The following is a 15,978-nucleotide window of genomic DNA, read 5'->3' on the forward strand; positions in this document are numbered from 1 at the left end:
CCAGAGAAATCCTAGTAAACAACACAGAAATCATCGATAGATTCAGCGATAGCAGGCGGCTCGACGTTTGCGAGGCACTACACATCAAGAAGTCAACACCAGCAATCAACAGCCAATTATTGCACAACTATATTCTACCCACCTCAAGACTCCGCTCCAATATAGAAGCATCAAGAAATATGGACCAATAGGCTTTCTACAAACACTTCTATTCAATATCCATTGTTTCGTGTTCTGTCTTGTGTTGATACTTTTAATACCCTATTAATATCCTCTAATGCCACATCATCCTTCCCACCTTACTCAAATGTAATGCCACATCACCCTTCCCACCTCACTCAAATGTAGATATAAAACCAGGGAAACGCAAGTTCTAATCAGTTGTGTATTTGTGAAGTCTTTGAAAATGTAATAAGTTTTACGAAACGCGCCCGTGTCGCGTCAGACTAGAAATAAAAATGAATTTTGGAGAAGTGATTTTTGATTTACCTCCAATAGTGAAGCATAATGTACGAAAGATTGAGAAAATTCGTGTTAGAATTATTAATCTTACTTTTTCGGTCATATTTAATAAAATATGTCTACAGGAAAGACTGCTACCAAAATATACTAATATATATATATATATATATATATATCATATTAGGCTTATTAGGCAAATCGGGCCTTGCATAGTAGGCCGAGTACGATGTTCTGGCTACTAGGTACAACATATATATATATATATATATATATATATATATATATATATATATATATATATATATATATATATATATATATATATATATATATATATATATATATATATATATATATGTTGTACCTAGTAGCCAGAACATCGTACTCGGCCTACTATGCAAGGCCCGATTTGCCTAATAAGCCAAGTTTTCCTGAATTAATATATTTTCTCTAATTTTTTTCTTATGAAATGATAAAACTACCCATTTCGTTATGTACGAGGTAAATTTTTTTTATTGGAGTTAAAATTAACACAGATATATGACCAAACCTAGGTCGAGTCGAGGTCGAGGGTACCGTGCGCGCTCCGTTAAAATCGTGTCATTAACCGGGATTCTTAAGACTACTGCCATGGATTACTGATTACAGACATAACAAAGTGCATAGTGACCCGCTGGAAAATTGAAAATAGTCATTAACAATAGAAATTTGTGCTAAATAGAGAATAAACGGGAGACACGTGTGAGCCAGTGAACGAGGCTTTGTGTACATGCGTGTATGAGGAAAAAATAGTGAACGGTGATTCGTGGAACAGTGATGTGGAACGGGTATCACAACAACATATAAGTTGGAAGTGAAGGAAAATCGTGCATAGAATATTATAAATATAGAATACTAGAAATATAGAATAGTGGCAAGAGGCGGCATCAGTGGTTATAAATCGGGTAACTGGAAACTGGTGACATCAACCTGGGACAACAAGAGGTCACCTGTATTCACCGGGGACTAGCTTCGCTACCCTACGCTAAGTACCTGCCATAAAGTTTGAACAAAATAACATACATAATATTACTAATATACGGTATACATATAATATTATAAATATTAAACATATAAATATATATACATATAATTTTATAAAGAGTTAAAAGGACTGACATCAACAAGTGATCCATACAGTGACTCTCAAATACAACACAATACACCAGACAATGGAGAGGTGTGGCGAGTGTTTGGGAGTACTGGGAAAACGAAATGCAGGCGTAACGTGCTGCATATGTAACATAAGATTCCACCTGGGCTGTACAGAATTAGCTCCAGGATGCATAAAAAGGCAAGGAATTTACTGGGTTTGCAAAGATGACAGATTAATGTTAGAGAACATAACTAAACTGATGAAAAACATTCCCGAGTCACAGAGATTATCATTCACAGACAGGCTACCAGTGATATATGCGGACTGCGAAAAGTCAACATTGGATAACGACCAAAACTCAGGAACAGATAGTTTAGAGAACCGCAGCAGTAGTGTGGAGGAGGAGACTATTGTGGTACAAAATAACAGCAATATTGCAGAGCCAGATAATGTAAACGATGAGAGCAACAGTGAGACAGAGTGCATAGATGAAGGAATTGGGACGAAAAACGGAGATGGCTCCAATAAAGAGGTAGACAAGACAGTCACAGATATAAATACCTTGAAAAACGCAAAACCGGAACACATTTGCAAATTCTACGCTAAAGGAATATGCAAATATGGAAAATTAGGAGCAAAATGCCATTTTCTGCATCCTCGAAAATGCAGGAACATGTTGGAGAGGGGTACATGCCGTTTTGGAACAGGGTGTAGATACTTCCACCCTAAATTATGTCAATTTTCAATTAGGGACAAAAAATGCTACAATCTTCAGTGTCCGGAATTCCATGTGAGAGGTACAGAGCGTTATAGACGGGAAGATCAATATGACACTACTGGAAATTTTTTAGAGGAAGGCAGAAACAGAGTAGTAAATATAAGAGAGAGGAACAGTCAGATGGAACCACTACAGGATTACAGAGGGGAACGGAGATACCTACAAGACTGGAATTCAAATTACCAACAAGCACACAGGTACTACACCAGACAACACCCGTCCTACTACCAAAACTGGACGAATCACTTCCAAAACGACACACCCTGGACGCAAACACAGTGGCCTCCTTACCAGAGCCTCAGATATTAACACCAAGTAAGGCTTCCAGCACTTCCACTAACACGATAACATCATTTATATTTGCCAACATCCAGGGTATAAAAACACGCAAAACCAACAAAGTTCAATTTATAGATGGTCTCCTTCATGAGGCAAATGCAGTGTTTGCAGCCCTAGCAGAAACCCACACAAAGGACTACCATGATGGTGAAATATGGATCTCAGAGTACAATCTTTTCAGATGTGATAGGAAACACCGGCTTCAGGGTGGGGTCAGCCTCTACATAAAGACACACTCATCTGTACTGAGCTGCTTAACACCTCAAATGACATGGTGGAAGTGCTGATAATCAAAATAGAGATTTTAAATGTAGTTATTGTCCTTGTATATAAGTCACCGGAGGCAAACCCTCAGCAGTTTAAAGACCAACTAATGAAAATAGAACACTGCTTGGAAAACCTCACAAATCCAGCTCCGAACATCATCCTGCTTGGGGACTTCAACCTACGGCACCTGAAATGGAAGCACCTGGCTAATACAGTAATATCAGAAAGAATACCAGGAAGTAGCCTAAATGAACAGGCACATGCAAATGATTTGCTACGGATGTGCGACAGGTTTGCCTTAAACCAGCAAATAGTAGAACCAACTAGGAAGGAGAACACGCCGGACCTCATTTTCACTAATAATGATGAATTGATCAGGAACATAATGATTACAAATACCTGTTACTCAGATCACAACTTAATTGAAGTTATGACAACCATGGGGAGTAGACTTTCAAAACCAGTCCAGATTCCCGGTGGAGGAGATTTCAGCAAATTCAACTTCAATAATAAACAGATAAACTGGGAGCAAATAAACCAGGACTTCACAGAAATAAACTGGGAAGAACAGCTAGAAAATGCAAACCTGAACCAGTGCCTGGAAAAAATAAGCTCAGTAGCACTAGAAATATGTTCAAACCGCATACCTCTAAGAAAAAAGAGGAAGAGATGCAGATTGGAACGGGAACGTCGTTCCCTATATAGGCGAAGAAAACGAATCGCGGAACAACTTGACAGTCGCACCCTATCTCAAGAACGGCGAAGAAGGTTAGGTAGAGAAATAGAAACAATTGAACGGAAGCTACAAGAATCATACAAAACCCAGGAGAGGCAAAGAGAGCAAAAGGCCATCAGTGAAATAGAAAGAAATCCGAAATATTTTTTCTCCTTTGCAAAATCAAGATCAAAAACCACATCTAGTATCGGGCCCCTGCGAAAGGGAGATGGAACTTTCACCGATGACAACAAAGAAATGAGCGAGCTACTGAGGACGCAGTACGACTCTGTTTTCAGCGAGCCATTAAACATACTAAAGATTGATAACCCAAATGAATTTTTCATGGATACGATACCAACATCAAATCATATATCAGACGTCACCCTATCCCCACTGGATTTTGAAGAAGCCATAAACAGTATGCCTATGCACTCTGCACCAGGCCCTGATTCTTGGAACTCCATATTCATAAAGAACTGTAAAAAACCACTATCGCAGGCCCTCCACATTCTGTGGAGACAAAGCCTAGATACTGGCGTTATTCCTGATATACTAAAAACAGCAGAGATAGCACCACTTCATAAAGGAGGAAATAAGGCAGAGGCAAAAAACTACAGACCGATAGCACTAACATCGCACATCATAAAAATTTTTGAGAGAGTGCTAAGAAGTAAAATCACAAAATACATGGAATCACAGCAACTCCATAACCCCGAACAACATGGTTTCAGAACAGGGCGCTCTTGCCTGTCGCAGTTGCTGGACCACTATGATATGGCATTAGATGCTATGGAAGACAAACATAACGCGAATGTAATTTACACAGATTTCGCAAAAGCTTTTGATAAATGTGACCATGGTGTTATTGCACATAAAATGCGTTCAAAAGGAATTACCGGAAAAATAGGCAGATGGATCTACAATTTCCTGACCAACAGAACCCAATGTGTAATAGTCAACAAAATAAAATCCAGCCCATCAACCGTGAAGAGCTCAGTCCCCCAGGGTACTGTGCTTGCTCCAGTACTTTTTCTCATCCTCATTTCGGACATAGACAAGAACACAACCTATAGCACTGTATCATCCTTTGCAGATAACACTAGGATCTTCATGAGAGTAGGCAACATAGAGGACACGGCGAACCTCCAGTCAGATGTAGATCAGGTCTTTCTATGGGCTACAGAAAATAATATGGTGTTTAACGAAGATAAGTTCCAGCTCATGCGCTATGGAAAAAATGAAAATATAAAAACGGAAACCACGTACAAAACTCAGGCAAATCATAACATAGAACGAAAAGGCAATGTAAAGGATCTGGGTGTACTGATGTCGGAAGACCTTACCTGTAAAGAACACAATAAAGTAGCCGTCACAACTGCAAGAAAAATGACAGGTTGGATAACAAGAACTTTTCACACTAGAGATGCTATACCGATGATGATACCTTTCAAAACGCTTGTGCTCTCTAGAGTGGAGTACTGCTGCACAATGACAGCACCTTTCAAAGCTGGAGAAATTACTGACCTGGAGAGAGTGCAGAGATCCTTTACTGCTAGAATCCACTCAGTAAAACATCTAAACTATTGGGACCGACTAAAGAGCCTAAAACTGTATTCCCTTGAGCGCAGGCGGGAGAGGTACATAATAATTTACACGTGGAAAATATTAGAGGGGCTGGTCCCAAACCTGCACACAGAAATAACATCACATGAGACCAGAAGACATGGCAGGATGTGCAGAATACCCCCGTTGAAAAACAGAGGTGCAACTGGTACTCTGAGAGAGAACTCTATCAACATCAGAGGTCCGAGACTGTTCAACACGCTTCCACTACACATACGGGGCATAATTGGCCGACCCCTCACAGTGTTCAAGAGAGAACTGGATAAGCACCTCCAAAGGATACCTGATCAACCAGGCTGTGACTCGTACGTCAGGCTGCGAGCAGCCGCGTCCAACAGCCTGGTTGATCAGTCCGGCAACCAGGAGGCCTGGTCGACGACCGGGCTGCGGGGACGCTAAGCCCCGGAAGCACCTCAAGGTAACCTCAAGGTAACCCTAACCAACCCTACCTAACCAAACCTAACCTATCTTTATATGTTAGGTTAGGTTAGGTAGCTTAAAAAGTTAGGTTAGGTTAGGTTAGGTAGTCGAAAAACATTTAATTCATGAAAACCTGGCTTATTAGGCAAATCGGGCCTTGCATAGTAGGCTGAGAAGTGCGTTCTGGCTACTAAGTACGACATATATATATATATATATATATATATATATATATATATATATATATATATATATATATATATATATATATATATGTATATATATATATATATATATATATATATATATATATATATATATATATATATATTAGTATATTTTGGTAGCAGTCATTCCTGTAGACATATATTATTAAACATGACCGAAAAAGTAAGATTAGTAATTCTAACACGAATTTTCTCTATCTTTCTTACGTTCTTTTCACTGCTGATGGTAATTCAAAGATCAATTCTCCAAAATTAATTTTTTATTTCTAGACTGACGCGACACTTGAGCGCGTTTCGTAAAACTTACTACATTTTCAAAGACTTTAGTTTACAAACACACAACTGAAACTGAATAGAGCTTACACATCTTTCGAGTTTATATCTACATTTGGGTGAGGTGGATGAGGTGAAAACGAACTTTCAACAATGGGTATTGAATGGGTATTAAATACCAACTCAAGACAGAACACGAAACAATGGGTATTGAATGGAAGTAATTGTAGAAAGCCTATTGGTCCATATTTCTTAATGCTTCTATATTGGAGCGGAGTCTTGAAGTGGGTAAAATATAGTTGTGCATTAATTGGCTGTTGACTGCTGGTGTTGACTTCTTGATGTGTAGTGCCTCGCAGACGTCAAGCCGCCTGCTATCGCTGTATCTATTGATGATTTCTGTGTTGTTTGCTAAGATTTCTCTGGTGATGGTTTGTTTGTGGGAAGAGATTATATGTTCCTTAATGGAGCCCTGTTGCTTATGCATCGTTAAACGCCTGGAAAGAGATGTTGTTGTCTTGCCTATATACTGTTTTTTTTAGGCTTACTGTCCCCAAGAGGGCATTTGAAGGCATAGACGACGTTGGTCTCTTTTAAAGCGTTCTGCTTTGTGTCTGGAGAGTTTCTTATGAGTAGGCTGGCCGTTTTTCTGGTTTTATAGTAAATCGTCAGTTGTATCTTCTGATTTTTGTCTGTAGGGATAACGTTTCTACAGACAATATCTTTCAGGACCCTTTCCTCCGTTTTATGGGCTGTGGAAAAGAAGTTCCTGTAAAATAGTCTAATAGGGGGTATAGGTGTTGTGTTAGTTGTCTCTTCAGAGGTTGCATTACGTTTCACTTTCTTTCTTATGATGTCTTCGACGAAACCATTGGAGAAGCCGTTGTTGACTAGGACCTACCTTACCCTACAGAGTTCTTCGTCGACTTGCTTCCATTCTGAGCTGTGGCTGAGGGCACGGTCGACATAAGCGTTAACAACACTCCTCTTGTACCTGTCCGGGCAGTCACTGTTGGCATTCAGGCACATTCCTATGTTTGTTTCCTTAGTGTAGACTGCAGAGTGGAAAACTCCGCTCCTTTCCATGACTGTTACATCTAGAAAGGGCAGCTTCCCATCCTTCTCCATCTCGTAAGTGAAACGCAACACAGAATTCTGCTCAAATGCCTCCTTCAGCTCCTGCAGATGTCTGACATCAGTTACCTGTGTCAAAATGTCGTCAACATACCTGCAGTATATGGCCGGTTTCAAGTTCAAGTCGACTAAGACTTTTTGCTCGATGGTACCCATGTAGAAGTTTGCAAACAGGACACCTAGGGGAGAACCCATGGCGACCCCATCTACTTGCTTATACATGTGTCCATCCGGGCTCAAGAAGGGTGCCTCTTTAGTACAAGCTTGGAGTTGTTTCCTTAGACTGTTTTCTGGTATGTCAAGAGGAGTACAGGCCGGATCACGGTACACTCTGTCGGCTATAATCCCGATTGTTTCATCCTGAATGAAACAATGAAAGTGATTGTTTCATGTTTCATCCTGAATGAAACAATCGGGATGATAGCCGACAGAGTGTACTGTGATCCGGCCTGTACTCCTCTTGACATACCAGAAAACAGTCTAAGGAAACTACTCCAAGCTTGTACTAAAGAGGCACCCTTCTTGAGCCCGGATGGATACATGTATAAGCAAGTAGATGGGGTCGCCATGGGTTCTCCCCTAGGTGTCCTGTTTGCAAACTTCTACATGGGTACCATCGAGCAAAAAGTCTTAGTCGACATGAACTTGAAACCGGCTATATACTGCAGGTATGTTGACGACATTTTGACACAGGTACCTGATGTCAGACATCTGCAGGAGCTGAAGGAGGCATTTGAGCAGAATTCTGTGTTGCGTTTCACTTACGAGATGGAGAAGGATGGGAATCTGCCCTTTCTAGATGTAACAGTCATGGAAAGGAGCGGAGTTTTCCACACTGCAGTCTACACTAAGGAAACAAACATAGGAATGTGCCTGAATGCCAACAGTGACTGCCCAGACAGGTACAAGAGGAGTGTCTTTAACGCTTATGTCGACCGTGCTCTAAGCAACAGCTAAGGATGGAAGAAAGTCGATGAACAACTCTGTAGGGTAAGGCAGGTCCTAGTCAACAACGGCTTCTCCAATGGTTTCGTTGAAGACATCATTAGAAGGAAGGTGAAACGCCTTGCAACCTCTGAAGAGACAACTAACTCAACACCTGTACCCCTTATTAGACTATTTTAGAGGAACTTCTTTTCCACAGCTCATTAAACGGAGGAAAGTGTCCTGAAAGATATTGTTAATAAAAACGTTATCCCTACAGACAAAAATCAAAAGATACAATTGACGATTTACTATTAAACCAAGAAAACGGCCAACCTACTCATGAGAAACTCTCCAGACACAAAGCAGAACGCTTTAAAAGAGACCAATGTCGTCTTTGCCTTCAAATGCCCACTTGGGGACTGTAAGCCTCAAAGAATTCAGCGTATAGGGAAGACAACAACATCTCTTTCCAGGCGATTAACGATGCATAAGCAACAGGCCTCCATTAAGGAACATGTAATCTCTTCCCACAAGCAGACCATCACCAGAGAAGTCTTAACAAAAAACACGGAAATCATCGATAGATACAGCGATAGCAGGCGGCTTAATATCTGTGAGGCACTACACATTAAGAAGTCGACACCAGCAATCAACAGCCAATTAATACACAACTATATTCTACCCACTTCAAGACTCCGCACCAATATAGAAGCATCAAGAAATATGGACCAATAGGCACTTTGCAGTTACTTCCATTCTTCCCTTTAACTTACAAAATATTATACCCATTGTTTCGTGTTCTGTCTTGTGTTGAAAGTCTGTTTTCACCTCATCCAAACCTGTTGTAACATATCACCTCACCCAAATGCAGGTATAAAATCGAAGCTGTTTAAACTGTGTTTAGTTATAGTGGTGTGTGTGTAAACTAGTCTTTGAAAATGTAATAAGTTTTACGAAACGCGGTCAAGTGTCGCGTCAGACTAGAAATAAAAGTGAATTTTGGAGAATTGATTTTTCAGTTACCATCAACAGTGAAAAGAAATATAAGAAACATTGAGAAAATTCGTGTTAGAATTATTAATCTTACTTTTTCGTTCATATTTAATAATATATGTCTACAGGAAAGACTGCTACCAAAATATACTAATATATATATATATACTAAGCCTATACTTGCATAAACCACAAGTGAAGATAAACAATCTTTGGACAACACCCACCAGTGGGACTCGAACCCAGAAAGCACAACTACCTTCCAGTAGCTGGCATAACTAGTATGCTTTAACCCACTACGCCATCAGACCTTACAAAAGAAGTAGATAGTTCGAGATATATATATCTCAAACATCTCTACCTCCCGAAGGCACCAGATGAGTGAGGGGTCAATCTGCAATTTTCGTCAAGCCACTGTCAATGTGAGAGAACTCGTGTCCAGCTTATAAGCCTATACTTGCATAAACCACAAGTGAAGATAAACAATCTTTGGACAACACCCACCAGTGGGACTCGAACCCAGAAAGCACAACTACCTTCCAGTAGCTGGCATAACTAGTATGCTTTAACCCACTACGCCATCAGACCTTACAAAAGAAGTAGATAGTTCGAGATATATATATCTCAAACATCTCTACCTCCCTCCCACTGGTGGGTGTTGTCCCACTGGTGGGTGTTGTCCAAAGATTGTTTATCTTCACTTGTGGTTTATGCAAGTATAGGCTTATAAGCTGGACACGAGTTCTCTCACATTGACAGTGGCTTGACGAAAATTGCAGATTGACCCCTCACTCATCTGGTGCCTTCGGGAGGTAGAGATGTTTGAGATATATATATCTCGAACTATCTACTTCTTTTGTAAGGTCTGATGGCGTAGTGGGTTAAAGCATACTAGTTATGCCAGCTACTGGAAGGTAGTTGTGCTTTCTGGGTTCGAGTCCCACTGGTGGGTGTTGTCCAAAGATTATATATATACTAATATATATATATATATATATATATATATATATATATATATATATATATATATATATATATATATATATATATATATACCCACACATACAAAAATAATAGGGGTGGTAGGAGAATTCAGTGAGGATCCACGAGGCCTTCGCTGAGTACTCTTTATTTTCTTCTCCGAGGCTATGGGTCCCTGCAATTTGACCAGAGGTGATACCCCCTTTTAGGTTATAAATACATATGTATACATGTGTACATGATATATGTCAGTGGGTCGGGAGGTTATTGCATAACATTAAACTGGGTTACGAACGAAAAAGAACCTAGCGCCGTCTAGAAGGACTGAGGTCAGTCCCGCGAGACTCGTTATTAGTTTCACTACATTGTGGACTCATTTATGTTTAATTTGCTTCTATATAAGAGCTTAATCATGGTAAAAAAAGTAAAACTTTGTAATTAGTGAAGTTATTAACAAACTATTTAGCACGACATAATTAAGAAACAAAGAACTTTTACAATATTTCAAGAAAGTTAGTGATATAATGTTAATGGGAAGGGAATGAAATAGTACCACTTTCTCCTGTAGTTGGCGCACTCGTCAACAGATGGAGTTGTTAGGCAGGGCGAGCGTCGGGTTGGGTGATACAAGATCTATATATTTTATAGAGAGCTTTCCTATCCTTCTTCTATAGTCTCTTGTTAGTGCGAGTGTTTATGGTGTGTGGGGAAGGCAACGAGTCGGCCCACCTTCCTGCACTTGACATTCAATCCCTAACTTCCTGTGGTGATAACACTCTCTTTGTCCTTCAAGGTTTGTGTGTAAATAGATTAGTTTGTCATTTGTTTAGGTTTAATAGTGTTATGAAAGTGGCGTTGGATAACGTTTCTTGGTATTTACCTTTTTTTTTTTTTTTTTTAACACTGAAGCTGGTATATGGGTGTCATTGTTCTATCCTGCTTATTTGCCAGACTTCCCGTCGTCAGTACTTAGTTATTTACGAAGATGATAAACTTCTGCTTATGACTAATGCCTGAGAAAAAGAAACTGGTAAAATTATCTTCATTGTCTTGCTACATTCATTTTCGGTAAACGTCCACCCTCCAGCACTTTGTGCAACCTGCCAATCTTTCTTACATGCCAATGTTAACTAGAACGGTTTTGCCGCATTGGGGACGTTGTTATTGATTTAACATGAACTACATTATTTGTCAGATGACTAACAGTTCCTGGCTAATATTGTGGACAACCCTGGTAGTCTCCCAGGTGCTTGTCGTTGCCCAACTTGTTAACGTGAGTAAACGTTTTTTTTTCTTAAATATTTTGGTAAAATATTTTATTTTGCCTATATACGTGTAATTATTGTTAAACACTAGTTGTACCCGGCCATGTGTTGCCGAGCCACAGTGTCGTTTTCCCCACCATTCTACTCTCGTCTCCAAAACTTAACACCCTCTCCCTTCCCATTCCCGTTCTTCCAACCATTTCCCTCGTCCGATGCGTTCCCAAATAATGTTCCCATCAGGAAAATTGGAACGGTAAAGAAAAGGTAAAAGAAACGGTTAATATGGAAGAAATGAAGTACTCGCCAAATGTGGCGTGTTGAACATCACAGCTCGCTTCAAAATGCCATGTCGGACAATAATTAAGTCTTGCTTCCATGAAAATTAATTTCATCGATGCAGTCCGTAACATTGAAATCGAATTGTAATACTTAGTATAGTGTTGCAATTACGTACAACATGTAGCACTAATATATATATATATATAATATATATTTGTCACAAATGGGGCTGGTATATAAAAAAACCTATTACCTATTCCAATGGAACGTAGTCAAAATTTCAAAGCAATCGGTGAACTTTCAGATAAGGAAACTTTAACTTAACTTACATTTATACTATAAAATCAATATAGCATGTCACGCAGGCGCTGTTGGACGACCTTGGCGAGTCTCTTAAGTGTTTAGTTGTATATATGCTAGTTTTTTCTAACTATATAAAAAAGTTTAAACTTGTTGGGCTTGGCTGAAATTAATGAGATCGAATGTCAGATTCTAAATATTTAAGGGAAAGTAGCAGTTGTATGAAAGATTACAATATAGCATGACTTCAGTCTGTCGTAACCCTTAATTGTCTAATTATTAAATACTATTCTGGTCTTGATCCTTACCAGCCGTCATTTTATGGGTACGGACTGACATTTTAATTGTAAGATTACAAAAGATAAATCAAACGCTGGAATTTAGTAAACTAGCCTTGCTATTTTAAGAATGCCTTAGACCTTATTTTAACAATGGAACCATTTTAAATTCTTTAGCTTTTACATGTAAAGGATCTATGTTTGTATAGCATTTTACACTATTCGTCAATGGGTTTCCCTAGAGTTTCTAGTTTACAGTAAAGTTGACCTGATTCTACCACAAGAGTTGATGGGACTTAACGTTAATCTTGGTTACTGTATTGGGGCTTTACAGAGTGGGTTAAAACGCCAATAAACCGGTTATTTAATAATTTTGTTCACTGCAGATTCTTAACTGATACTTTTATCTAAATTTAAAGTTAATAGATCTTGATGGCGGTAGCTTGGATACTTGGATGTCATCACTTCTCAAAGAACACATCAGGAATGTGGGGTTCTGTTTCCCCTAAAGTTTCTTTAACTCGATTAAGTTGAAAAATTACCTGGTTGACTGTTTGGTACCTGTGACATTTAGTCATCATTATTACATCATATCTTGCACAACCTCTTAAACCCACTAATCTTCACTTTCTAATAAAAAAGTTCTAGCGCAGTTTTCTGGTTTATTGCCATACTATAAAACTTAGTGCCCCTTAATAGTTAATTCTAACTTTTCAAATGCTTATTAATGTATTTAGTGTAGGTGCCTCAGACATGAATTTTAAGTATTTTACAAATTAAAGTTTTCTAATGGCTCTTAAATATGCACTTCAAACTGTTTTCTTCATCCAACCCATCAGCCTGCCTCTCCTTATGGCAGTCAGACCAGAGGACCAGAAGGTGCGGGTAGTGCCAGCTCTCAGGGGTCATCAGGTCAACATGGCAGCGGTTCAGTAGTACGTGGCGGCCTGGGCAGCGGTCCAGTTCTGGGTGCTGGAATAGGACTTGGCAGCAGTCAAGGAGTAGGTATTAACCTTGGCCAAGGAATCGGCAGCGGTCCAGCTGGCAGTTCTGGTCAAGGAATTGGCGGGAGTGGTGACACGCCTGGACAGGTTAGCAGTGGACCTCTCGCTTCCTCTAGCAGTAGCGGTCCGTCTCCATACGCTGGGGCTAGGTATGGCAGTCCACAAGTGAGTAGAGTTGATGCAGTATTTAACCCCACTGTCACCCAGCTCTTCACCATCGACCGCTTCGTCACCCTCACTGATCAGGCTTTCCAGAGTGTGGCTGTCACCCTCACTTCACTCACCGTTCAGACTGTCACCACTGGAACACGCGCGGTGAGTACTTGGTATGTATTGTGACAAACGATGGTCTGGAGGCTGAGCTTAGACTAGCTAATTGTTGTCTCACACAGGTGGTACAGACGCCGGTGGATGACCGTGTCGCCCTCCAGACAACGGTAGTTGTCAGACCTTCAACATTAACGGTCACGTACGTGCAGTCAGACTTCAGAATTGTGACTGAAAGATCTTTAGACTACGTGACCATCGCCCACACCTCTTACGTCATCATGCAGACTACCTATACTACTACTGCTACCCAAGTGTAAGTTCGATACTAAGTCTACAGTATTGTACTGCAACTTCAAATTCCCTTGCTTGCTTGTAAAGGTACTGGCTAATTGACAACTTTACTCCCCACAGGCTGTCGTACACGACAACGCTGGTGAGAACAAACATCAATACTAAGAGCACAGTGTTCACGGACTACCGCACAGTCACCGACACGGTCCTCGTCCCCGGAGCTCGCTACGGTTATAGACAGCTTTAGCACGTCCATCCATGCCAAGATTTTAAAGAACGAAATATAAAGTATATTCAATAAAATGGATTCTGGGTGATCATATTTTTTCCCCCTTAATTGGCTAGATTAGTAGTCGTCGATAAAGATTTGCAAACATTATTGCAAAACGGTTCAATTCAGCAACAGCTGGTGGTCCAGAAGTCAAGCATTGTCAACCTGACTGACAGGTTCAGGTTGAATAAACTGAGGCATTGGGTTAATTATCTTGCAACCTCCTAACCAAATTTATTAACCAAGAAGTGTTGTCCTGGTCAGCACAACTCACATAGGTAAATAAGCACTTCAATTAAATCTTGGTTCTATAATTGAAAATGTTGTGGGTGTGAAGTCTAAAACCCTTGTTGCTCATGCTCTCAAAGCATGAGTCGGTACGTGTCTTCTCGGCGACACGACATTATTGGATGTGAAAGAATTGCAAACTAGAGTGTAACCAACGATATTCGGAGGCAAAGTTGCCTGTGACGAAGTGTTAATTCGTAGTGAATAGTGACCCCCTAGAGTGAAAGGGGGGATTAGACTTGTCAACCGTTGTCGGTAGACATTGATAGATAATTATTTAATTTTCTTGAAAGAGAATCTTGAAAGAGAATCTGGAACCAGTTGCATGAAGTACCCTCGTTTACCTGGCTTGCTCAGGAGTACTTAGACAGCTGAAAGCACAACGAAGACTCGTTCCATAAGACTGAGAGTAAGACGCAAGAGAAAATTGTTCAGAGGGTCAAGAGTGCATCTCTTCCACCCCACATTAGAAGATCGCGTGGAGTGGGTCTAAATGGTGTGGTAAATATGATTATTACTATCATCCATACGCGAGAACTTTTCAAAGTTAGACTTGAGGTATTGAGCAAGTTTAAATCAATTTTAGAGCTTAATTTAGTAAAACCGATTTTAATTTAGACGCCTGGGTACTTGGAGGCATACTTTTGCACCCGTAGAATTGTAGTACCCAACGACTACCCTGGGGCACCCCTCTCCCCTTTCGGCCCGTTGGCGTCGTGAGGGGGCTTGGTGGACGGCTCCCCCTCCCCGCTCAGCTCGTTGTCGCCGTGTGGGGGCTTAGTGGGCGGCTGCCGGAGTGTGATGCTCCTTGGGACAGTCCTCTGTCCTTTTCTAGCCTTGTGCTCCTGCTGCCGTCCTCTCCAATTCTGCTGGGCACCTTTTCCTTCTGTTTCGTTTTTCTCCCCCCTCTTCTCCTATCTGCTTGCCGTTTCCTACCGACCTTTTGCTCGTTCTGGTTCTTCCCTTGGACTTCTTCTATTTTGACGCCCGGGTGCTTGAGGAGGCATACTCATGCACCCGTAGAACTGCAGTACCCGACGTCGAGAGCGAGGGGAACCTTTTATTGTCAATCCCCACTTCGTCACTGAACCCGATCTCGACGGACTGTCGGTTTCTTAAGGTGGCGTTTGTGGGGCGTATACTCGCGACGCACCCCTAGGAGGCCCCGACAGGATCGGCGATAGCTTCTTGTTGGGTGTCCTGCCTCTAATTGTGGCTCCATGGTGGGTGTGGGGGCACATTCGTGAGTGAATTCTTTCTTTCGTCAAGATGATTACCCCTGCTTCGGCTTCTTCTGGTTTACCTTCTCAGGCTCGTGGGGTGGGCGACCAAGCCCCCGAGTCGGTCCGTATTGGAAGACCGGGCTCTGTAGCCTCCGCTGCATTGGGCCCCGACCTTGCTCCTCCTTTGGCCTCTCTGACTCCTTCCTCTGGCTCCCCTCCCTCCTCTGTGGTT

The 15,978-nt window shown here is 40.9% G+C and overlaps 1 protein-coding gene across 1 annotated transcript; it reads left to right on the forward strand.

The window, feature by feature from the left end:
* Positions 1-10,948: 10,948 nt before the first annotated feature.
* Positions 10,949-14,279, forward strand: LOC123750010 (uncharacterized). The gene is made up of 5 exons (XM_045732136.2): positions 10,949-11,070; positions 11,473-11,550; positions 13,239-13,718; positions 13,796-13,986; positions 14,085-14,279. Exons 2-5 carry the CDS (start codon positions 11,473-11,475, stop codon positions 14,209-14,211), a joined length of 876 nt encoding a protein of 291 aa, XP_045588092.2. The 5' UTR covers positions 10,949-11,070; the 3' UTR covers positions 14,212-14,279.
* Positions 14,280-15,978: the final 1,699 nt, after the last annotated feature.

This window comes from Procambarus clarkii, chromosome 54, assembly GCF_040958095.1.
Source record: "Procambarus clarkii isolate CNS0578487 chromosome 54, FALCON_Pclarkii_2.0, whole genome shotgun sequence".
Classification (NCBI taxonomy): Eukaryota; Metazoa; Arthropoda; class Malacostraca; order Decapoda; family Cambaridae; genus Procambarus; species Procambarus clarkii.